Source organism: Megascapheus bottae, chromosome 30, assembly GCF_031878675.1.
Source record: "Megascapheus bottae isolate mThoBot1 chromosome 30, mThoBot2.hap1, whole genome shotgun sequence".
NCBI lineage: Eukaryota > Metazoa > Chordata > Mammalia > Rodentia > Geomyidae > Megascapheus > Megascapheus bottae.
Genome location: NC_143538.1, coordinates 4,484,281 through 4,507,139, shown reverse-complemented (window position 1 = coordinate 4,507,139; position 22,859 = coordinate 4,484,281). Strand labels below are relative to the sequence as shown.

The 22,859-nt window shown below is 51.9% G+C and overlaps 1 protein-coding gene across 1 annotated transcript in view; it reads right to left on the bottom strand.

The window, feature by feature from the left end:
* Positions 1 to 22,859, bottom strand: part of Itga11 (integrin subunit alpha 11) — a 49,247-nt gene that overhangs the window by 14,443 nt on the left and 11,945 nt on the right. Inside the window, exons 6-14 of the mRNA XM_090321433.1 lie at positions 19,020 to 19,265; positions 10,185 to 10,285; positions 8,608 to 8,699; positions 7,291 to 7,405; positions 5,933 to 6,060; positions 5,074 to 5,222; positions 4,252 to 4,396; positions 3,256 to 3,421; positions 2,224 to 2,294 (exon numbers count right to left, since the gene is read on the bottom strand). Coding sequence (XP_090177559.1) covers positions 2,224 to 2,294; positions 3,256 to 3,421; positions 4,252 to 4,396; positions 5,074 to 5,222; positions 5,933 to 6,060; positions 7,291 to 7,405; positions 8,608 to 8,699; positions 10,185 to 10,285; positions 19,020 to 19,265 — 1,213 coding nt within the window. The remainder of the gene's footprint in view (positions 1 to 2,223; positions 2,295 to 3,255; positions 3,422 to 4,251; positions 4,397 to 5,073; positions 5,223 to 5,932; positions 6,061 to 7,290; positions 7,406 to 8,607; positions 8,700 to 10,184; positions 10,286 to 19,019; positions 19,266 to 22,859) is intronic.

The window sequence follows — 22,859 nt, the reverse complement described above, 5'->3', positions numbered from 1 at the left end:
GACGAGCTCTTGGGTGAGAATGCGGCTCAGCGATGACCATTCATCGGATGCTCAGGGCACAATGGTTTAAGAGACTTTGGAAAATAAGGACCGTTCTAGAACATTCTAGAAACAAACGAAGCCACGACAGAAACCCCACTCCTCTCTGGGCTTCCAAACCCCTCTGGGGTCCCCTCTTGTCTTCCCTTGGTCTCCCCACCAGATGTGGAGCAAGTGGTTATATCCCCGCCTGGCAGGGAAGCAGGAAGCTCAGCTAGAGAGCTTTTTGTGTTTTGTGTTTCTCCATTCCCGAGAGCCAGGCCCTTCTCTTTCCATTCCCTGCACCCTGCTCTTCCAGCACAGCAGATGAGAACCCGGCACTGAAAAGAGGACAAGTTATTGGAGGCCGGATGATCAGCCTTGGTGATTTTGGGGTGTGGGTGGCTGTTTGGGACCCCAGCATTGGGCACTGGAAACCCAACAGGATCTGCCACCCTTCCACAGAGCTCTTTGTGAACTTGGCTTGCTGAGAGTGTTCACGGGTCCTTTGTTGTCGCAGATGCAAAGGGTTAAACCTTCCAGTGCCCTCGGGTCTGGTCTGACAGTGGTTCCTGCCAGGATCCCTGGCTCTCCCTAGGTTTGGAGGTCGGGAATTTCTGCAGGAACTGCCATTCTGAAAGCTAGGGGCCAGGGGGCGCTCTAGGTCTTGCTACCCCTCTGACTCAGCAGCAGCTAGGCCTTGGACCAAGGTAGAGAACTGTCCTGAGAGTTAGGGGCAAGAAGAGCCTTGCTAAGGGCGGGGCCGTGGGGAGGGCATGGGAAGACCCCGAGGTAAGCCTCGGCTGGGACCTCAGGCACTCTGAAGAGTCCATGTGAGAGGAAGGAGGGCAGAGTTCTGATCGGGAAGCTGGGTGTGGGCACAGCTGGACTGTGGTTGCAGGACAAGGTGGGGAAAAGGAGCACCCCTAGCTCTGCAGGCCCTAGGTAGGTCCCCTTATTTGTGCATCCCAGACAGCCCAGATCTGTGGGGTCACAGAGCCCCATGAGGCACCCCCAGTGTGGACTTAGAAGTCCACCCCTGGTCCTGACAGCACAAGTCATTGCCTGATCTCGTGCCAATGGGGGCCCTTCCTTCTCTGTGCCGGGCTCTTCATCCTCTAAGAGGCTTCAACTTCTCCTGTGCCCAAGAAAGCACTGAAAAGATGGGTGGAGCCAACCATTTTAACCAGAGTCACCATCAAGGCCTTCAGGCCTCCTGAGCAGTACTCTCCTGGCATGCACATGTTCGACGACAGGGCCGTGACATGTGCATCTTGCTGTGTTTGGGACAGTGGCCCTGACATCGCCCAGATGTAGCTCAGAAAGACCTGAGCAAGAGTCGTGCTTCAGCTCATCTGCTGGCTGCCTGGTGTCCTGGGCCTGCTCCCCTCCGACCTGGGATTTCTGAGTCAGACCCCCCCGCCTTGCCCTGAAAGCCTCTGGTCTCTGCAGACCAGCTGTAGAGTGGAGAGAGGTCAGGGGGGGGGGGGGGGAGACGCTGGCATTTTTCTCATGAGTTTCACTGCAGCAGAACACGAGCCTCTCTAAGACTCAATTTCTCTGTCTGTAAACTGGGAACAAGGAATCCTGCCCTGTTACAGAAGAGCTGGCGGTGGGTGAGCACAAGACAAGGAACTAGCATGGACTAGCAAATGAGCAGAGTGCGTTCCCAGAGCGCCATGCACACATGTACCCACTTGCATGCAATACACACATGCACACACCACACAGACATACACAGATGTGCATACACCTGTGTGTATACACATACATGGCCCAGGTGCGCTCTATGAAGCTGTGCAAAGTGTGCACAGAAAGGAGACCCAGCCGTGCAGCAGCTCTGGGCATGGCATCTCTGGATGCCCTCTCAGCCAGGCTGACTCTCAGAGGGACTGTGATCAGCTTTGGCTTCTGCCTTTGTTTTCCAACAACGGAACCATGGGCAGAATGGGACCCTTGGTCCTGAGGAGAAATGTTCTCCCCATTACCTGGCACTTTATAGGTATGGTGTGTTTATTATGAATAGTGTGCTTGAGTCTGGAAAGCGATGAGGACAACAGAAGTAAGTTGAAGACCTCTCCTCCTGTCCCAGAAGCTTCTAGGAAGCAGAGAGATGCCAAGAAAAAGAGATAAAGAGACAGATGCTCCAGGAAAGGTGGATTCCAGGACTGAGAGTTTGGAAGGGTAGATCCGCCCCTTTCCTACCTCCACCACGTGCGAGGAGAAGCCAGTCTGTGACATCTCTAGCCCGAAGGATGTTTCATTCTTGTTGGTACCTAGAACAAGGACAGAGAGGGGTCAGCTCTGCTTGCTTTACCTCACACCCCAGCACCTTCTTCATGGGCACTGGGAGCTGGGGTGCTCTTTGGAGAGAGGCTCTGAAGAGGGCCAAAGTGCTATGGCCCCCTCAGCACCTCTAGGGGCCAGCATGGACATGCGGTGGGGGTGGGGATAAGTCAGGTTATAAGTGTGCTTGCTATAAACCACTTATAGAGAAGAAATCAAGAAAAGGCACAGAAATAGCCGTGTGTGTGTGTGTGTGTGTGTGTGTGTGTGTGTGTGTGTACAGAAATGAAATTTCCCACTTCCTCCGTTCCTATTCCACACCGGTTTGGTTTCAGATGCTTTTGGCTGATTCCAAACCATCACACTGACTGCCCGGAGGGAGGCTGGTTACCTACAATGCTGTGCAAGGCAAGCCACGGGGCTCCCACAGCCCCGCCACAGAGGTCTTCCCCCACACAGCATCGTGACGGTGTCTCATCTCCCGAGACCAGTGCTTCATCCTGCTTTCCATCTGCTGATTTGGATGTTTCAGTGCTGGCGTGGGTGTCGGAGCTCATGTCCAGGCCTTGAGTCTCTTGGTCTCTCATGACAGCAGCTTGTCATTCCCAAGGCACTGCAGATGTCTTCGGTTCTAGAATGCTGCCTTCTTTTGATTTTATTTTTTTGTGGTTCCCTCCGTACCCCAAAGCCCAATGTTGGAAGGGTCCATGACAACGCTACAGAGCAAGCAAGATGATGCACTGCAGGGCTTCTCAGACGCCTTTGTTCTGAGGATGACGTAGCGTTGGAGAGGCAGTGACACTGCCCAGTGGGCGGAGGCCCACTGGACTCAAGCTAGGGTTGCCAGGTAACACTATACCTCACCTAGGCGTTTTGGGTTGAGGACGTTAGCTAAGCCACTGTGTCTGTGGGAGTTTTAGGAGCATGGAGGCTTCCACAGGCCCGACTCACCTTCCAAGCTGAAGATCCTGTCTCCCAAGGCATCCACAATGTCTTTCAGGGCCGCCTCGTCGGTGACATTGAAGAAGTGCTTGTCGTCAGGGTCGCTGGCGATGTATTTGATTTCACGCAGGAAAGTTTCCGGATTGATCCCCCTGCGGTTGTAATAACCCAGGACCTGCCAGGGGAAGGAGCAGGTGAGCAAATTAGGACCAGCTAGGGGTCCCTGGGGTGGGAAAGAGCCAGGACCATCCAGTGGCCATTCTTCAAGAGGTCGTGTGTGTGTGTGCTCGTGCACACACATGCACAAATGTGTCAGTCCTGGAATTTGAACTAAGGACCTGAGCACTATTCCTGAGCTTTTGTGCTCAAGGCTTGTGCTCTACCACTTGAGCCACAGTGCCACTTCTGGCTTTTTGGTGGTTGTGTTTGACTTGCTTGCCTCCTTTCTTTCTTCCTTCCTTTCCTTTTTTTTTTTTTTTTGTGGGTCATACGTCTTGAACTCAGGGCCTGGACCCTGTCCCTGATCTCTTTTGCTCAAGGCTTGCACTCTTATCACTTCAATCCACCATACCACTTTGGTTTTCTGGTGGGTAATTGGAGATAAGCTGGACTTTTCTGCTGGTCTGGCTTTGAACCACAATTCTCAGATCCCAGCCTCCTGAATAGCAAGGACCAGGCTGGTCCAGGGCCTGGCTTTTTTTTTTTCTTTTTTCTGGTAGTACTGTAGTTTGAACTCAGGACCTGAGCCACGCCTCCATTTTCTCTTTGTGGGTCCTTTGCTAAGCTGGGATTTGGGGTTTTGGAGCCTGGGGTATTATCTGGATTTTGAGGTTTCTGACACTCACTGGCAAAGGAAGGAAGAAACCAACCCACGGTTTTGTGGATAGGCCAGGATAGGACTGAGGGCCTCAACTTCTTTAGATGGGGCCTAGAGGCCAAGGTCCCTAAGGGTTTCTGGGTCAAGCCACCGAGTGTCGCCAGAACCCTTGGGTGGGGAGGACTCACGGCTACGGCGTATCTGGTTACGTTGTCCTGCTCGCTTTGACGGATCACCCGCTCCAGGTCCGGGCTGTCATGAGATTCCCCATCTGTGATGACAATCATCACCTTCTTGGCCCCTTTCCTTCCACCCTTCCGGAATGCCTCCGAGCTGGAACGGGGCACAGGGACAGGGCAGGGGGTGAGAGGAAGGTGGGAGAAGGGCACATGTGGGAGCCAGGGCTGAGACCCCTGGGGAATCCAACCAGCCAGCTCCTTGGGACCTCATACTAATGCATCTGGCTGGCACTGCCAGAAACCACCCTTCTCCAGCTTCTCAGGTGGGACTTGGGTCCGTGTGTTTCTGGAGTCCTGACCTTGCTGCTTGGGGCTAGCAAGGCTAGCTCAGGCATACCCAACTAGAAAAAGGCACTTTCGACTCCTGGCAATCCCACTACCAAGGGTGGAAAAGCTCTTGGTGCCTCTGCGGCCAGCCCTCCTTTACTCTACGGGATTGTGACAGGTACAGACATAGCCCCGCGCAACCGTCTGGTCTGGAATGGAGAATTGTCCTGTAAGGATTTAACCTAAACGTGGCTCTTGAGCGGTAGGAAGAGCAGCTTTCAGATCTGAGCTCTGTGGACCAGAGGCTCAGCACATATCTCCTGTAGAAGGTACTCAGATGTGCCGGGCATCCGTTATTAAGGAATTCATGAAACCTGCACTGTTCATTTAGAACTTCTTTCTTTTGGGGGGGGGGTGTAGTCTCAACACATTTTGTTTTGTTTCCTGCACAGTGACAGACAACTAGAATGGTATCTGAGATGATACATGCGCCTATAACTGTACCGAGCAAACTCAATGCCAAATGCTGTCCGGGTCTCCGTCCCTCCTCTCTGCTCGATGTGGCTGGCCGCTTCCACCACGTCTTTTACGGACCTGTAGTCATTGAGATGAAACTCGTGGACTGCGTCTTCTCCGTACTGAACAACTCCCACCTGCAGGTCAAGAGGAGAGGACGAGAGATGTCTCCACCAGGGACCTTAGACCTCTGGGAACAAGGGGTCTTGTGGGGGGTTCTCCAGCTGCAGAGTGAAGTCTTTCCAGAAGTTAATACAGCCCAAGGCATGTAGACTCCACAGGTTCCTGGGACTGTACAGGAGGTATAGTGGAAAGATGGTGGAAGCATACAGAGAAAGGGGACTTGGTGACTCAAGGCAAGCCCAGCAGACTGCTGTCTTCTCTAGGAAAAGGGAGGCTGAGCCCAGCTGGAGGACTCAACCATTAAGAGGTGTGTGTGTGTGTGTGTGTGTGTGTGTGTGTGTGTGTGTGTGTAAGTGAGAGGGAGGGGGATGGGGAGAGAGGGAGAAAGAGGAGATGCATGTGTGAGCTCTGATGCTGTTTACCAAACTCTAAAACTAAGGTGCTTCCAAACTAGAAAGAGAAAAGCCTCTTCCATCCCGGAGGCTGATAAACCATGGAAAACGTTCACAGCCTTGAAATCAAAACCCTTGAAGACTTGGTGGAGTGATCCAATGGCAGAACCAAACTTCCTTTGCTCTTGGATGGGCCTGCCGTATTTCCCTTGCTAGGCAGATGCTGTGGGCTGCAGGTCCTAATGCTGGCTGGCCCCACCCGCCCTCACCCTTTCGAGCTTCCCCTAGAGCCAGATCATGGTCTTGGGTGCTGTGTTCAGAAAGGGGCTCACCTGGATCTGCCCCGGGCCGATGTAAAACTTCTTCAGGATGTTGATGAGGAAATGCTGGACTTCCACCCAGGGGTAGATGCTGTTGGAGCCGTCCAGCACAATGACAATGTCCATGTAGGTTTGACACCCTGGGGTGTGGGAACATGGTCAGGGCGATAAGAAGCCAGGTCTTTGGGGTTTTGCATCAATGTTCTCAGGATGATGAAAGAATGACGGCCACGTGCGTGGCACCCCTTGGGCTGGGAACTGTCAACTCTGGGGCTGTTTGCACAAAGCTTCAGTTGAACCTGACCTCCTCCAGGCCTGAGCAGGGACTAACCATCACCCGTGGTCAATGCTTCTGAAGCAACCAGCCCTGCAGTCCAAAGAAGGACCTTGCCACCATTTGCTTTACTGTCCTTGGCAGGTGCTACTGACAGCCCAAAGGAAAAGGACTCTGCTTCCAAGGGAGGAGTCATGGTTAATGACCTGGGAATCTGGACTTAGGGCCTGTCACTCTCTGGCTATGGGCCTGGGGACCTCCACTCAAGCTCCAAGTAGCCTTTTCCTCTGCTACAAAAGAGGAATAACTCTAAGGAAAGGTGGCTGTGGGGGTTTAATGAAAAGGTGAAGAGCTGAATACCAAACCAGTCTCAATAAAGCTTAGCTAATGCATTTTTTAAAAAAGCAAACACATTGCGTTAGCTCAGAGGTAATCTTTGTCTCTGCCTGAGCAGAAGCAAGCGGTCCTTGACTTGTGTGTGACTTGTGTCACTCCAGGACTGACCTCTAATTCTGGAGGCTCCCCTCCCCTCTAAAGCCATCTTTCCACCTCTGGCTGGCCTGTGTGTGAGGAAGCTGAGAGCAAGCCCTCACCTCCACTAACCGCTGGGCGAGGGATTCAAGATAGATGACATGGTGAGGGCCACAGCCAAGAATTCTGGGCTTTCTCCAGCAAGGCCTGAGCACCGACGCCCTGGGTTTTGTAGGCATTTGGGAATGAGGCTCTGGAAAAGGTAGGCTGAGTCCCCTTGGCGCCTGGGAACAGCAGGACGGTGCTGTTCTTGGCCCTCTCTGTACCATGCTGCAGCCTTGTAGGACACTAGAGAGTACCATTCACACTGTAGTGTGAGCGAATGATGCCCCAGCATTATGCAATGTATAGCTTGCCAGCATATGTAGTGGCCTGGCTGTTTATTCCACGCTCAGGGCTTTGGCAGCTAAACTCCTAAGATATCCCAGAGGCCCAGCCAGACTCCTCTCATGTCATCCAGAAGGCCAGGGACAGGCAATTCTGGAGTTCAAATGCCACAGGACAGCAGTGACCAGAGCCTATGCCTCTCTGGATGGCTTCCAGTGGTGCATCTGACGTCACTTACTTTGGAGAGCTGGAGCCACCGTCTTGGAGAACCTAAAGTTGGAGTTGACACGTGAGCACATTCCCGTGGTGTAGTAGGAACTCCCACACTCGTGAGACCAGAGGGGGCTGCAGGCCTGTGGAGCAAGAGAGCACAGATCCAGTCACAAGGGGTATGCAAGGTTCTGGTGGCCACCCAGTCCCCAGACCAACATCAATGTCCGACGAGCCAGTGGGGCGGGGATCTCCTTGTGTCTTGCTGAGCTCTCCAGCTGCAGCATGCTGCAGGTGTGATGGGGACGGCTGGTCCGTCCCTGCGCTGGCCTGGCCCCATCCTCCACGTGGTCACCTAGGCTGACCCTTCCTTTCCTTTCCTCCCCTTCCTGTCTGCCCCACAGAGCCCCTTCATCAACCAAAGTACTGAGAGTCACGAGACCAGATCTTCTCCCACTAAAGGTCATCCAGAGACTCTCACTGAGCCAGGCGCCAACAGGTCCTACTAGGAAAAAGAGACAGAAGGTCTCTCTTCTTTCTGTGAAACGTGCTACCCAAAGATACTGACATTAGGCTCTACCCAGGGGCAGCGTGGTGAGTATCTCTCACAGTGGGACTTAGACATGAAAGCCCAGCCTGCCTGTGTCTTTGCCCTGCTATCAAGGAGCCCAGAGCTATATTTCATGCTGTAATTTCCTTTCTTTAAACTTTAATTAGCCTTTTTTTAAAAAAAAAAAAACCAAGAGCTCAGAGATAATGTTTTGTTTGTGTCTTTTGTTGAAATCTCTGGAAGTATGGAGAGAATAAAGGATGCAAAGATGAGCCAGGCATTACAGCATTACAGCTCATGCCTGCAGCTCTGCCTACTAAGGAGGTACACACAGGAGGATCACAGTTCCAGGCCAGCCTGCAAGAAGTTAGTGGGACCCAATGGAACCAATATGGACCTGTGTAGTGTGGGGGCACATCTATCATCCCAGTTACGAGAAGTATACACAGGAGAATCCTGTTTGAAAATTAATGATATGAAGAGGGCTGGAAGAGGTAGGGCTCAAGTGGCAGAGCCTTTGCCTAGCAAGAACAAGGCTCTGAGTTCACATCTGAGTCCTGCTTAAAAGAAACAGAAAGGAATAAGATGGAAGAATAGAAAAATGACATGCACGGAATGGAAGATGGATGGATGATGGATGATGATGGATGGGTGGATGGAGAGATGATGGATGGATGATGGATGGGTGGACATGAGAGCACGGATAAGGAGTGTTCAATATCTTTTCTCCCCGCCCCACGCAGCGGGGCTGTGCAGTGGGGAGGGCCAGGGCGAGCGGGTTGTGGGGATTCTTACCAAAAAGCTGTTGTCCTTGGGGTTGGTGGCAAGGCTCAGGCCAAGCCGCATGTTGTCCTTCCGCTCCGACACATTGGACAGAGTGACTCTGCCTGGAGGGGGAGGAGAAGAAGCTCGGCCTGCAGCCTTTCCTTGCAGCCTTTCCCTGCCCTTCGAGTCCGAGACTTGCAGGGGTCACTTAGGCACTTGAGCCCCCTGCCTATCCAATATCACGGCAGCTTTCTCCAGTCCTAGACTGGTTCCTTCCTCCAGCTCCCCGAGTCTCACAGAGCAACTGTGCACAACAGGGCGTGGGAATCCTGAACTTTCCTCTGGCTATGGGAGTGGGCCGTCTGTGCCCTATCTCAGACGCTGTATGGCACCCACAGAGGCGGGCTCCTCTGTCCAGGGTCCTGTCCATTTTCTGTAACCTCCCATTACTGTCTGGGGCTTACTCTTTGGAATCCCTGTTCATCTGCCAAGCTGAGAACATTCTCTCATTCTCCCCCCACCCCTCTCTTGTAAAGTACAGACAATTTGACAAAAGCCTCTGGGAGGTAGCAAAACCCGAGCCTCTAGCACCCGGCTGGCTACTGGGAGAGATTCAGGAAAGCAGCACCAGACTGCTGGATTAGGAAAGAGAGATGCAGGGAACAATGACTTAAGGTGTTCTGTCCATTCTGTCAGGGCACTGAAGGGAAGAGGAAGCGTTTGCATTCCCCAGAAGAGCACGTGTGCGTGTGCACACTTGGGAAGAAAAGGGCGTCTTTCTGAGACCTCTGTGACTTCCTCTGCTTGCGGGCTTGGATCTCCAGGCTGGAATGGTTTGCTTTCCACTTCGTTGGTGACCAGAGGTGTGAAGAGAGGGCCTCCAGGGACCAGCTCAGCAAGGCCAAGGGCAACAGCAGAGGCCAAGTGGCGGACAACATGACCAGGTCTGCAGCTGGGCTGCATGGCTGCCATTTTTCTCCCTTTGGCTTCTCGCTTTGGATTTTGGTAAGGCTTCCTTTGCAATCAAGTCTGTCTCCTCTGGGCAGTGTTGTGTGGCTGGGCTTGTTCTGTTCTGTGCCCCCAAACTCCCTTACCACCTAGAGCCCTGGTGCTGCTTTAGCACAAAAGCATGAGTGACACCTCTGGGGGGAGGGGAATGCCCAGGAGAAGATGGGTTTGAAGGCAAGGAAGTCCCTCCCCCATGGGACTCTGCTTCCTTCTGAAAGACAAGAGGACAGAGGTCCACCTGGGCTGCTCTTGGTATTATACCTGCAGGTGTGCTGGGGGCACAGGGTGAGGGGCTGCATTCAGAAAAGGCTGAAGCGCAGCTGCTATAGAGTGGCAGAAGCCTGGCAGGGCTGCCTCCTGGAGGGGTGGCTGAGCTGGGAAATAGCTGGGGCATGAGGGGCCTGGCTGGGGTGTCCTGGGGCCACACAAGCTGTAGGACTGCAGGAAAGCCACCTTCTGTTTCTGGCCTAGGCATCCTCATGTTGTACGGTGGTGGTAGCCATGCTGGCTGGGTCACATGAGAGAGCAGCTGGGAGGAGCCAGGCGCCATAGGGAACAGAGCATCTCCTCTGATATTGATGAGGCTGGCAGCCACTTACCCAGGTTGAGCTTGGTGCAGTTTCCCTGGGTCACTGGACACTTGTACACATCTCCCGTCTTCTGGTGGCCGTTGGTTTCCAGTGGGGCACCCACAACCAGCCTGTGAGGAAGAAAGACAGTGAGGAGGCCAACAGAGGGTGGACTGGCTGGACAGTGTGGAGGGAATTTGGAGGAGTGACCGCACAGATCCTCTGAACTCAGATTCAGGGGCGGTCATGCTGGAATCTTAGCCTGTCACCTGTTGTTGGGGTCTGCATCCCAAAGGCTGGGGGAGGGGCAGACACCTGGACAGAGGTCCTAACCAGCTCATGGGGGCGTGCAAAGAGGTCCAGGCTCTATGGTGGAGGCAGGCAGAGGGATGTTCTTGAAGCCATGAAGTCTTGGATCATCTGCTATTTGTTCACAGGACTTCACTGGCCTTACAGTGAAGGTTCTCAGCTGGGCCCAGCGTGGGGAAGCTGCTACGTGGCTACTGAGTTTTGCAGGGTAGCCTATCAAGAGTGGCCAGGCTGGCCTGGGCTCCATCTTGAGCCTACTCATTTTTGTGACCTTATGCTGGAGATAAGAGGTAGGTCATAGATAGGAAGTTGCAATCATTCTGGATTACCTGGGTACGCCCCACATATCCAAATAGCCCTGCAGACTTCCAGGCCTGCACTGGAAAGTAAAATACTGGGATTGGGGCACAGGATGGAGAGAGAGAGAGAGAGAGAGAGAGAGAGAGAGAGAGAGAGAGAGAGAGAGAGAGAGAGAGAGAGAGAGAGAGAGAGAGAGAGAGGGCGAGCGAGCACGAGTACGTACTGGGAACCCACTAAACCCTGTTCTTCTGGCAACTGCCCACCACTGGGCCACATGGCCAAAAGCAAAATCTTCCTTTCAATCTCGGACCTAAGATGGTTGAGAGGAGGTAGCTGCAGGCCTAGGTGGCGTAGGCTATGGTGGCTTCTCCTGGTTCAACGCGCCCTTGCCTTGGCCCAGCTGCCTGAGTGCCATCAAAAAAGAAAGCCAAGTCTGAAACAGGGCTGACATGGCTCTGTCTGAAATTAAGTGTCTGTGAAATAGGAGCTGAGCTTTCCCCCCCCGGGAGCCACATAATGACAGGGTCTAAATATAGCCCTTTATTAAGCACACCCGATTTGTGACTGGCAGGAATTAATTGGACCCATAAAGTCTGTTTGTCTAGACGACGTGACTTTTGGCTACTTAATCCTGTGAGCTGATGCTATGGTCAAGGCTGTTGCATTTGGAGAGAGAAAGAGAGAAAGAGGGAAGTGAGCAGAAAAGAAAGCCTGGATTCTAGGCTTGCTCTTCTAGCTGCTGTGATTTCAAGGTTCAACAGACGTGTGACCAAATCTTCCTGGGGCCAGTATGCACATTCACCTTCAAGAAGCATCCTCATGCTCTCCTTTCTCCTCCACTCTCTAGACAGACCCTCCTGGTCTGTCTCCCCGCTCCCCCATTAGCTTGACCAGGGTGGACTCCCAACAACTCCAGAGTGGTGCGCTGGGGTCTCGGGACCACTGGAGGGACCCCAGCAGGGGGCAAGACTGTTGGGCTGAGGTTCCTAGAGATAGATCTTCATTCAGGTCCCGTCAACAGCTTGTGTGTGGCCTTGGGAAATTGTAGAACTGTTCCAAGTCTTGCTTTTTCTGGTTGTGAAATGGGATTAGCCATCCCGCACTGCCTCGCCTGGTTCCCAGGGCTAGTGTGGAAAGCCACAGGTGACAAGAAGGTTCTGAGAAGCAGAGTGGCCCTAGCTGCCTAAGGCTGGTGCTGCCCAGAGTCTGGATTGTCCCGGTGACAGCCAGGTCGGGGAAATCGGGCAGACCATCAGTTAAGTCATCACGACCCCACATTTACAACGAGACTGGGCTTTGGCCTCGTTTAAGAACAAAGTCTGATTCCAGCATTCCATCTCCATGCTCCAGACCCCATTTCTCTTGGAGGTGAGGGCCCCCGTAAGAAGGTGCAGAAGTGGAGGTCCCAAGAAAAGGGTTGGGACTGAGGTTCCTGTGGGATGGCTCTCCCAGGAAGGGGAGGCTGGGCTAGCCTCCCCTCCACGCTGGGGTCTGGATGTGCTGTGTGCCTGGCGGGGCTTGAGGTTTGGAAGGCATGATTCAGACGCGCGTCGAGGGGCTCTCTGCCTGAGTGCAGGGGGAAGGTCCACGTCACCACCCGAAGTGGCTAAACGGCTGCGAGGATCTGGCATCCCTTGCCATCCCTGAAGCCTCAGCCTTAAATAGTCATCGGCAGCCCCAGGCCTGTGGGGCCGCTCAGAGATTGGATACCCAGTATCCTGTGGGTACCAGAAGACAGGAAACTCCACACTCTTGCACATCGGCCCAGTGTGTGTGTGTATGTGTGTGTGTGTGACCAGCTGTGAGCTCCCAGTATTCTTCCTGGTAAGATGTGGGAGAACCACTTTGGTGGATGGGATCCTGGCAGCAGACATTTCAGCCACAGCCCTGTAGGTCCCCAGTCCTGGCAGCTGCCCTCTGAACAGGGCCTGGCAAAGGGGGGGCACTTCACGTGGAAAGCAAGGGTCCTGGGAAGACTGGGCCTGGGCCCCATGGGACACAGGTAAGGACACAGGGACCGCCCTCCTGACTCTCTACCCTAAGTCATCTCCCACAGAGCTCGTGGCATTCCTCATGGATCCTGCTTGTGTCCTTTTAGGCAGTTTGGTCTCCAAACTTCAAAACTTGTCATCTTTGATCCAAGTGAAAGGTGATAATTACCCTACATTTGGGGTAAATCCACATGCAAGGACACTGTGTACATAATGCAGCCACATGTTAAGACCTCAGTGAGCCGTTAGCAGAAACCTAGACCTAAGTGGAGGCCCAAGAATTCTTTCCTGCCCCTCAGTGTGGGGCTGGCCCAGGCTCTGTTGTGCACACCTATCCTCAGCCATCTCTTTACGATGTGGTACAGATCCCCACTGCCTCCAGGAAGCCCTCCCGATTGTCCACAGACCAGTGTGTGGCCTCTGTGGCCGGCCTGCCATCACTGCTTCCCCAGAGCAAGGCCTGGTCTGCCATAACAGTGCAGGGCAGTTGACAGCTGTGGTACATGGACTCCACCATCCATCTAACCTCCAGGCTGAACCTCCAGCTCTGGCAGAGGCTCTGAGCAGCCAGCTTTGCCTGGACTCAGGAGAAGGCTCTAAATCCAGTGCTCTCAAAAAGAGCTGGAGAGAGGAACAAAGACATGGGAAAGAGTTTAGGGACGTTAGAAGGAAGACGGGGGGTGTGGTTAGTGGTAAGCAATGATGAATCCCAGTTAAGTTTAGTAAGAAATGACCAGTGTGGAAATGAATGTAGGAAATTCATAGCAGTCTGCTCTCAAGACAGAGTCAGGCAGCTTGTGGAAATCACAGCTCTCAGTAAGCTCCTCACGGGCGGCCTCTCCTTCCTTCTTCTGGGCTGCTCTTTGGAGGGTCACAGAATGATTGTAAGCGGGGAGCCCACGAGCCACGGGCTGGGGAGAGGGGAATATGGGGTGGTTGGGAAGAAGTGGGTACACAAAGTGCTGACTTGGCAACTCCTCTGGCTCCCCTGATCTTACCCAAATTCAATTTGCTCTCTTTCTTGGAAGTTAGTAACCAGGAGGCTTTCTTTTCAGTGTTTCTGCTACCACACTTGTATGTCTTCTTACCCAGAAAGCATGCAGTGGTTGGCCTCTTGCCTTCTGGCATTCAGCACCGAGGGCAGACTCCATCTTGGCTGCCCAGTCTATATGTGTCAGAGTTACCTGAGCCCCTGTCTCCAATACTGGGCCTTTGCTGTGGTTTGGCATTTAAAGAAAAAGAAAATAAAGGATGGGGGGTGTAGAGAAATGAACTTCTTGGGGAGTTGCTGGCAGGTGACAGCTGAGATAAGGGCTCCCCCTGCTCCCCTGTCTGCCTGTGATTCTGAGGGGCCAAGACACCCAGGGCCACCCCTTCCCCTCACCCAGCAAGGATAGCTGTGTGGATTGTGTGCTCTCCCTTTCCAGCATTCCCTCCAGGCTCTGCCTGGTGGCCTGGCCTTGGGGCCTGTGGCCAGCGTTTCCTGCCAGCGCTGTTTTTCTCTCTGGCTCTCAGGCAGTGGGGCGTCATCCTATCCTGGGCTTTGCTTCTGTAGTGATTTAGCCTTAAACCAGAGTGAGTCATGGTGAGGATTTTTATTTGTTCCAAGGGAAAATAGCAGAGGGTATTTATGTGCTGCGGTGTTGGGAGCCTGCTGTGGGGGCTGCAGCAGGAAGAGTGGAGCGTGTTCCTCAGTGAGTTTGCCACAGTAACAAAGGCTCGGGTCTGATTGTCACCAAGGAAGGGAGACAGGCCTGGGCAAGATCTGCCATTCTGCCCAGCAATAATATCCTTCTTTCCATTCTCCCCCTCCTGCCTCTCCCTCCCTCCTTCCTTCCTTCCTCTCCCTCTCCATGACTGGCCAGTCCTCTACACTGGGGACTCTTATGTCCTTTCAGACAAGGCTCCAAAGCTCTTGGTTACCTTAGCCTGCATTCCATTGCTGGAGTTTTGCTTTTGTGTGAAGGACAATCGTTGTCTTCCCAGGCAGACACCTGTCAGTCATCCTCCATCCTCTGAGACCTCCACCTTGACTCCATTGATTCCTGTCCTAAGGGAATGTTGATCCTTGCACACCCCAGCCCTACCGCCTGGAACTCAGTGTTTACCCTGGATTCTTCCTTTCCTCTGGGGCTCTGGGCATGGCCTGCCATTGTCCAGGTCTTTGGACAGAGTCCTTGGGTATGACAGAGCCTCCGAGGCCAGGGTTGGGGTTCACCTCTGGCCTTACCTTAGCCCTAAGTGCTCTTGTTCTAGCATGGTTTCTACTTTTCCATCTCCTATTCTGCTGTTGCCTCCATCCTGTTCTATTCTTCTCTATACATGGAAACTCCACATTCCTCCCTCTCCGCTATCCCCTTCTGCTGGAAATGGACTCCCTCCATCGACCCCTGGATTCTCCGTGTGTTCTTCTCTTGGATTGAGTGCTGTGGGCCTGCACCTCTCTTCCAGCGGGACTGCACCTGGTCTCCCCACACTCAGGTTCAGAGATCTGTATAGACATCCCAGTCTTGCTGCCATGGGCCAGCAGGGAGCTGGAGGGGAGTGTCGGGAGGTGAGCGGTCCTGGGTTCCTTGCCAGCTCGGGGGCAGCTGCTCCTGTTCTGTTCCCCCAGCCCCAAGGAGAGCTTGCTGCAGTGGATCTGACACATTACTGTCCTAGCCTCTCCTGGAATCTCAGTGCCCTGCATATAATAGGGACAGGCCTCTTGTCCCTTCAGCTTGCCTTACATGTTCTTAAGGCCCACAAGCCTCGGGGCTCCCCTCATGGAGGCCTGTTCCCCGAGGCCCAGGAGAGGAGGCAGAGGGCTCCACTTTGTGGAGAGCTGAGACTGGGCTCTCTCCAGGGGCAGAGCTCCGTGGATAGCTGGAGGCTGCTAGACCCATCTCTGTCTCTTCTCAGCTCCAGAAGGGGCCTACCCCCCCAGAGCAAAAAGGAGAAGCTCCGAGGTCCTGGCCGGGAGTTTCGGGGGTGGGGGGACATCAAGTGGCCACAGAGACATCAAAAGTCCAGGGGCTTAATCGCTAGTGTCATATGGATCGAATTTCTCTGAAAACACACAAGGGTTGAAAAGGCAGGGGGTAGAGAACACCCAGCCTCAGAGGAATTTGTTTTCTCTTTGCTCTTATGTGCCACAAGTGTATGATGGCTGCTGAAACCCAAATGTGTGAGAATAGTTCAAGATGTCTGGAGCCTCCCTGGTTCATTTGGTTTGCGTTCTGAGTTAGTGGTGTGTGGTGGGCAGAAGGGAGGGTGAGGAAGAAGATGAGGTGGCTACCCCACCGGCCTGTCCTCCCCACGGGAAGCCTCTGCCTGGAGTCCTGTGTCCTTGACACTCCAGTGCTCCCAGCCTTGTGAGCGGGTTTCCCCGTTGTTGCCTGTGGTAACATCTGCAGCGTGGGGCCTCCCCCCATCTTTACACCCTCCAGATCATGGTCTCTCCACTGGACTTCCAGGAGGTCTTTCAGAAATTCAGACTCTAGCTGGGAGCTCTGCCTGAGAGAGGGGCCCGTAGGCAGGAAGTGCCAGAAGGAAAGAGAGCCTAGGACTGGGGTCTCTCCTTCATGGGGCTAGGGGCCATTGATCATGGGATTGGGGATCAATTATGGGGCCTGGGTTTTGGTTTCAGGTTTTGCTACTTCTGCCTGGAAGCAACTCAGTTGTCATTTCCTATTTGGCTCTTTCCCACAATGCACTTGGACCACCAGAAGCCATGGGATCTGTACACTGACCTCCCCCTAATGTCCAGGCAATGTTCAAATGCCCCTCTTTTGGGAAGCCTCGAGATCCTAGGCCAGGATTCCTCCCTTGGACCTCTGCCTGAGAGTTATGCTTTAAGCTTGTTGTTGCTGGCTGCTCTCAGGCTGTAGATGAAGCCAGTGTTCCACGGGACACGTGCAGGGGATACATGCTGTCGGCCAGGCCTGGGGCGCAGAAAGTCACCCCAGGATAGGACACAGATCTAGAAAGACCTCATGAAGAAAGTGGCTTCACCAAGATGACTGTCATTGCCGCTGTGTCATCCTTTGTGCTGAATTATTTTTAGATTACTTCAAGGCTGTTAGTTCTAAGCCTCTTCAAACTGTCTGTGATTTAAGAGTGAAACCATGCCTTCCGCACACCAGAACTCAGCAGATCCTAGTGAAACTTACAACAGACACCCAGGAAACAAATCCTTGGACCAAATAAATCCTATCTTGGAAAAGTCAGCACAAGTTAATTCTTAACCCTTCATAAGACCAAGAAGAGTTCAAACCAAATGTAAGAAACAACAGGAAATCCAAATAGGAGGAAATCTTTAGGAGGTTGAATCCATGGTTAAAAAAAATCTTCCCACAAAGAAAACTCCAGATGCTGCCCATCTACTTCCCAAATACTTAAAGATCCTGATGGAAATCTTATGTACAACAAAGGACAGTGAAAGTGCAAGCAGTATTCCACACATTTTATGAGGTTTGAGTAATTAAAATGACAAAATGTAAAGAAGTTACTAAAACACCACCACCACCACACAACCATTATAGGATGGTATGTACCATGAAACTAGTGTCTCATAGGAACCAAATTCCTGAGAAGACCTGGGAGAATCAAGAAGGGAACAGGTGGAGCTATCCCAGAAATACAGACACAATTTGACACTAAAATAAAAACAAAATGTAAAACAATCAAAAAGCCCCAAAGCAAAATAAAACAACCCAATCAGCAAATGTAATTAATTGCCTTAATAGTATAAAGAAGAACCACAGCAGGCTGGGAATGTGGCTTAGTGGTAGAGTGCTTCTCTAACATGCATAAAGCCCTGGGTTCAATTCTTCAGTACCATATAAACAGAAAAAAACAAAAAACCAAAAACTAGAAGTGGTGCTGTGCTCAAGTGGTAGAATGCTAGCTTTGAACAAAAAGGAGCAGTGCCCAGGCCCTGAGTTCAAGACCCAGGAGTGGCACACACACACACACACACACACACACACACACACACACACAAAGATGAATCACAGAGTCATCTCACTTCTTGCTAAAACACCTGATAAAATCCAACACCCATTCATGATGTTTAAGCACAAATCTCAGAAAACTAGAAGTAGTCAAGAAGATTTTCATCTGAAGGTATCTATAACAAACAAATAAATGAACTGCTGTTAACATTCAGTTACAATTTCCCTGCTGAGAGGCCTGGTTCTAGATCTTATTCTGTGAGCTGATTCCTCAGGGGTACATATACGTAAATGTTCATTGAGCTGCACAATATCTATGCTTATTGTAAAGATAACATTATTGCAAGTTATAATAGGAATAATAATAAGTAAAATGAGAAAGAGAGGGACGTAGGGGGAAGAAAAGAAAGGAGGAGGAGGAGGAAGACAAAAAAAGAAGGTGGGGGTGGAGGGGAATTTGTAGCTTTGGCTGGCAGGAGAGGTACCCATGAAGAGGAAAATTGGTAGAGGTCTGCAAAGCTGAATCTCAGAAGCAGGGGCACTGAACCAGATACCTGAACAGCAGGAAAAGAAGGAGAGGGAGGGTTGGAGGTTGGGAAAGGCCACAAGGGGCAGATTGGGCAGAGGGTGGAGGAGAATGTTTATCTCCAGTGCTTATGCGAAGGGCTTTAGAAAAGGCTGAGCTTCTAGAAGCACGAAGAGGAGAGGCCTTGCCTTCTGACAGCTAAAGCCACTTGGAGGAGAACAGGAAATAACAGCGCACGCGTGTGAGGCCTTGCCTGAGGTGATGAAAACACTCCAATGCAGATTTGTGCGGATGGCTGTACAACTCGGGGGTGTTTATTAAAAACAGATCATCAAGCACATACGAAGTGAGCAGATCCCACAGTGAGAGGAGCTGCAGCGGTTATTTAAAAAATCAGAGGCAAAAGCTTCACTCCCCTGCCCCTCCTGAGTATCCGGGGTCCCTCCCGGCCTAAGGCTAACTGTGTCTATCACAGCTATCTTGTGAGCAGCTCAGGGACCCTCCCACAGCTGTGCAAGACAGGAGCAGTGAGGGACACAAAGTCCTGAAGAAGATGGAAGGAAAAAAGCAAGCGTTGCTAGGTACCTGCTGCCTCTTGTCACATGACCCAGAGAAGGAGACGAGAGGATGACGGGAAGCTCGTGGTCAGAGACAGAGCCCACCAGCCTCTGGCTTGCTGGGACAAGGAATTTCTGCCATAGCAGACCAGAGCATCTGAGTGAGATCAGTCGAGCAGCCAGGGGAAGGATGGAGGACCAAGAAGTGCCATGGTCCTGGGCGGGGCACAGAAGCAGCTGTCACTCACCACTTTTTGCCACCGATGTCATGCTGCTGCACTGTGTACCCGAAGAAGGCGGCCCTGGAACCAGGAATGACCCGAGGTGTCCTGGTATCCATGTTGAAGGTGTTTGTGAACCCTGGGAGAAGGATGAGAATCAGGACAGTGGAGAAAGGACAAGACTCAGTTTCTCTCCCAAACAATATCTGTGCTTCTTCTCTCTTTCTCTCTCTTTTTTCATAAAATACATCTTTTGTGTGTTTTTCTTCATTCCTATTTTAAAAAGTTACTTATATTTATTTTTTATTCATGTGGTATCAAGGAATCGAACCCAAGGTCCCATGCATACTAGGCAAGCACTCTACCACTAAACTACATTCCTAACCTTCAGGGAGGGGAGACAGCTCCTGACCTTGCCATTTCTCCTTCTACAGTTTTGCTTCTTTTTGGCTACTGTTGGTCTCTTATTCCTTCTCCTCTCATCTGTGTTCAATAGCCAGGGAACTGACTCTTTGCCTAGGCCTGAAGTACTGCGCTGCTGCCCAATCAGTTCTTCAGAACCAGGTAAAAATCTGTCTATGGTTTTACCAGCAGCCACAACCTGGCCACCACAGAGGCCTGGATCTTTCTCCTCCGGCCTTCAGCCTCCCTGTCTTGTCTTGTGTTCACAAATTGTTTCACAAGCTCCTGCCATTCCACACTATCCACTTAAGAACCCCTGGAAAAGTCAAAGCTGACATTGGCAACATGCTCTTGCACTTTAGAAGTGGAAGCTAGAGGGGCCGGGAGTTTGGTCTAGTGGTTAAAGTGCTTGCCTAGCATGCACGAAGACCAAGGTTCGATTCCTCAGTACCACATACATAGAAAAAAGCCAGAAGTGGTAGCTGAGGCTCAAGTGGTAGAGCTCTAGCCTTGAGAAAGTCCAAGGACAGTGCTTAGGCCCTGAACTCAAGCCTAGGACTGGCAAAAAAAAAAAAAGTGGAGGCTAGAGAAAGCTCTTTTCTTTGTACATCACCAGCCTCTTGCATTGTGACAGCAACAGAGGCAGACTAAGATGGGCACTCCCAGCTTCTGGGACTCCCTTGTGTCTGCTACTGCTGTGCCTCACAGGACTGGAGTAGAGAGGCCAGGTCTGTCCAGAAGCTCAGCGGGTCAGGGGTGTGGTCGGAACTAGGTCCTTGGAAGCCTACTCTAGGACTTGCTTCTCTATAAGGCATTTCACGGGATCACTGTCATCTAGAGCTGCTTGAGGTGGGCCTCTGCTTTGCTGTTAGCACTATACGAGCAGCTACATTTGGCCAACCAGCCGAATAGACTCTTCATTCCTCCTTTCCTTCCATAAATGGGGTATTTTTTAGCCTCCAAGAATCCACACGCCAATGCTACCCTTTAGTCTCTAGGAAACCTAGTAGTAGTGCAAGGGGAATCAGGGGGAATCTGGAACAAGGGCAAGTGCGATTCATGAGCCTTCCCAGGACTGCCAGAACCTGTGAGATGAGGATGCTTGATGCCAGACTTTTCCAAGTCCTTCCCAGGCACTGACCTGGCGTCTCTGTGTCCAAGGGTGATTCTGTGGGGTGCCTGCCTGAATGTAGTTTATTCAGCTAAAACAAGCTGGCTCTTCCATGTGTCCTGCATGGAGACACAGCCACCGAAAGTCCCATTATTTCAGCCACAGAGTTGAAGTTTCCAGAAGAAAAACCAGACACCTTAGCCAGAGCAGAGCTGTCAGCTAGGTGCTATTGCCCTTTCCTATGTCATCAGCTTATTGGTGCTGTATCTAATACGAAGTTAACAGAGTCTGAGGACAAGTCTGAGCCTCAGGCCGAGTACTGGGATCCACAAGCAGTCCTTCTTGCTGCAGGGACAAGAGGCAGTGGCAGCCTACAGGACTACAGAGCTGCCAACCCACTGGAGCAGGGGAGGGGAGGGTGTGGGCACTGGCTCCCCCTTTTATTTTCTCAGAACTGATGTCATGAATGCACTGTCAGCTTGTGAGCAGGAGGAGCCATGGGGAGGGAATTCCAGACGTGACTCTGAGGACACACTACAGAGGAGAGGGGTTTCCGTGTCAGAGGAGACCTGGGAGGTGGGTGGGGAATGGATGCATTAAGGAAGTGGAGTCACAGCTGAAGACCAACACACCCACTCTCGATTTTGTTCCAGGAACACACACACACACACACACACACACACACACACACACACACGCATGCACACTCATGCAAATCACACAGGCCAACACATACCCCTATACACATGTACACGTAGTGAGAGACATCTACACATACATGTGCGTGCATGCACACGAGACACAAATATACCAACACACATCTGCAAACACACATGCTTATGCATGTGCACAAACATAGAGATACACACATGCGCACTGTACACATACATGCACAGGCCTGAAAGTGGAGCGATACTTCATGTGGCTCCTGGGAAACCCCTGGAGACCAGGTCTTCTCTTCTTGGGTCTGAACCCACAAGGCACAGGTAGTGCTAGAAAAGAGGAAAACACGTTCTTGCTGTCGGGAAAGCCAGATGGCTCAGCTCTGCCAGGCAGCAGAAGAGCGAGGGACTGTGAGGATGGAGCCATAAACCATGTCTCAAGTCTTCTCTCATGCCCTCCCCCAGTGTGTGTGGTGAGGGATCCGCCCAAACCTTCCAGAACACATCATACGTCCACTTTGGCCTCTCCACCCATCCACCGCCCACCCAGTCACAACCAAAGACAAACCCAGGGCCCTGTGTGAGTCCCTAACATGTCCTGTCCTCATTTCCTTCAGAGACCCCCCCCATTGTCCACTGCAGCCATCCCCCACCCCTTCTTGCTGTCCCTGAACTACGTCAGGCCCATTCTTTGCTCTGTGTCTTGGCCCAGGCTGGGCTGCCCTTTCATTATGTGAATGGTCTCCCCCTCCATGCCTCTGACCCTGGACTCTAATGGTCCTCAAGAGCTCTCACCACAAGCACAACACATATCTACTGGTCACATGGATGATGTCTGTGACACGATTATGCTCTCTAAATGCCTCTGCTGTGCCCAGTGCATCCTCTCCAGAAAGCGGATGCTTTCTCCCTTATGAAGGAAACAGAGGAGAAAAGAACAGTGTGGCATTATTCTGGGTACCAACTGCTAATTTCACACCTGTCAATTAGATCTCACTACTGAGAAACATCACCTACTGCCTGGAGACTAAAAAAAAAAACTTGCCCCCCAAACTACTATTATCTGGGAACATGGTCCAATATCTTGGAAATCTGACCTGTGTCTCCCTAGGAAGCCAGCTCTTCACAGAAAGGACTTAGTGGAGAAAAGGAAGCTTCTCTTCAGGGAAGACAGCCACCTCCCCGTCTCAGGCTCAGGAGGCACATTGTGTTGTCTTCTGGGGTCAATGGGATGTCCTCTTGTGGACAAGCTCTGTCTCCTTCCCGCTCCCAACCTCCGTGGGACGGAGTTAGTGCTATTGGCCAAATAAGACCAACCAGAGAATGATGTCAAATGTTCTCTGACCCTCTGGCTTTCTATGATGGAGGCTGCATTTCATGCTCAGAGAAAAAAATCTCTACTCAGGGATTGACAACTCCTAAATAACAACAAACAAAACAAAGTTGTTTTTTATGGGACCAGGTAGGCTGGGTACAAAGGATTATTATGGAGGAACAATAACCCCACAGGAGTTGGACCAAGACATAAGAAGGGAAGGTAGATTCTGTGGGGACGCATGGCTTCTATGGTAGTTACCCAATGGTGCCTTTTCAAAACCTTACAAGAATCTCCACATCAGATAAGGCTGGGCCACCTGAGCTTGTCAGGGAGCCACGTGGCTTAGCAACCAACTCCTTCAGTACGCCTTCTCC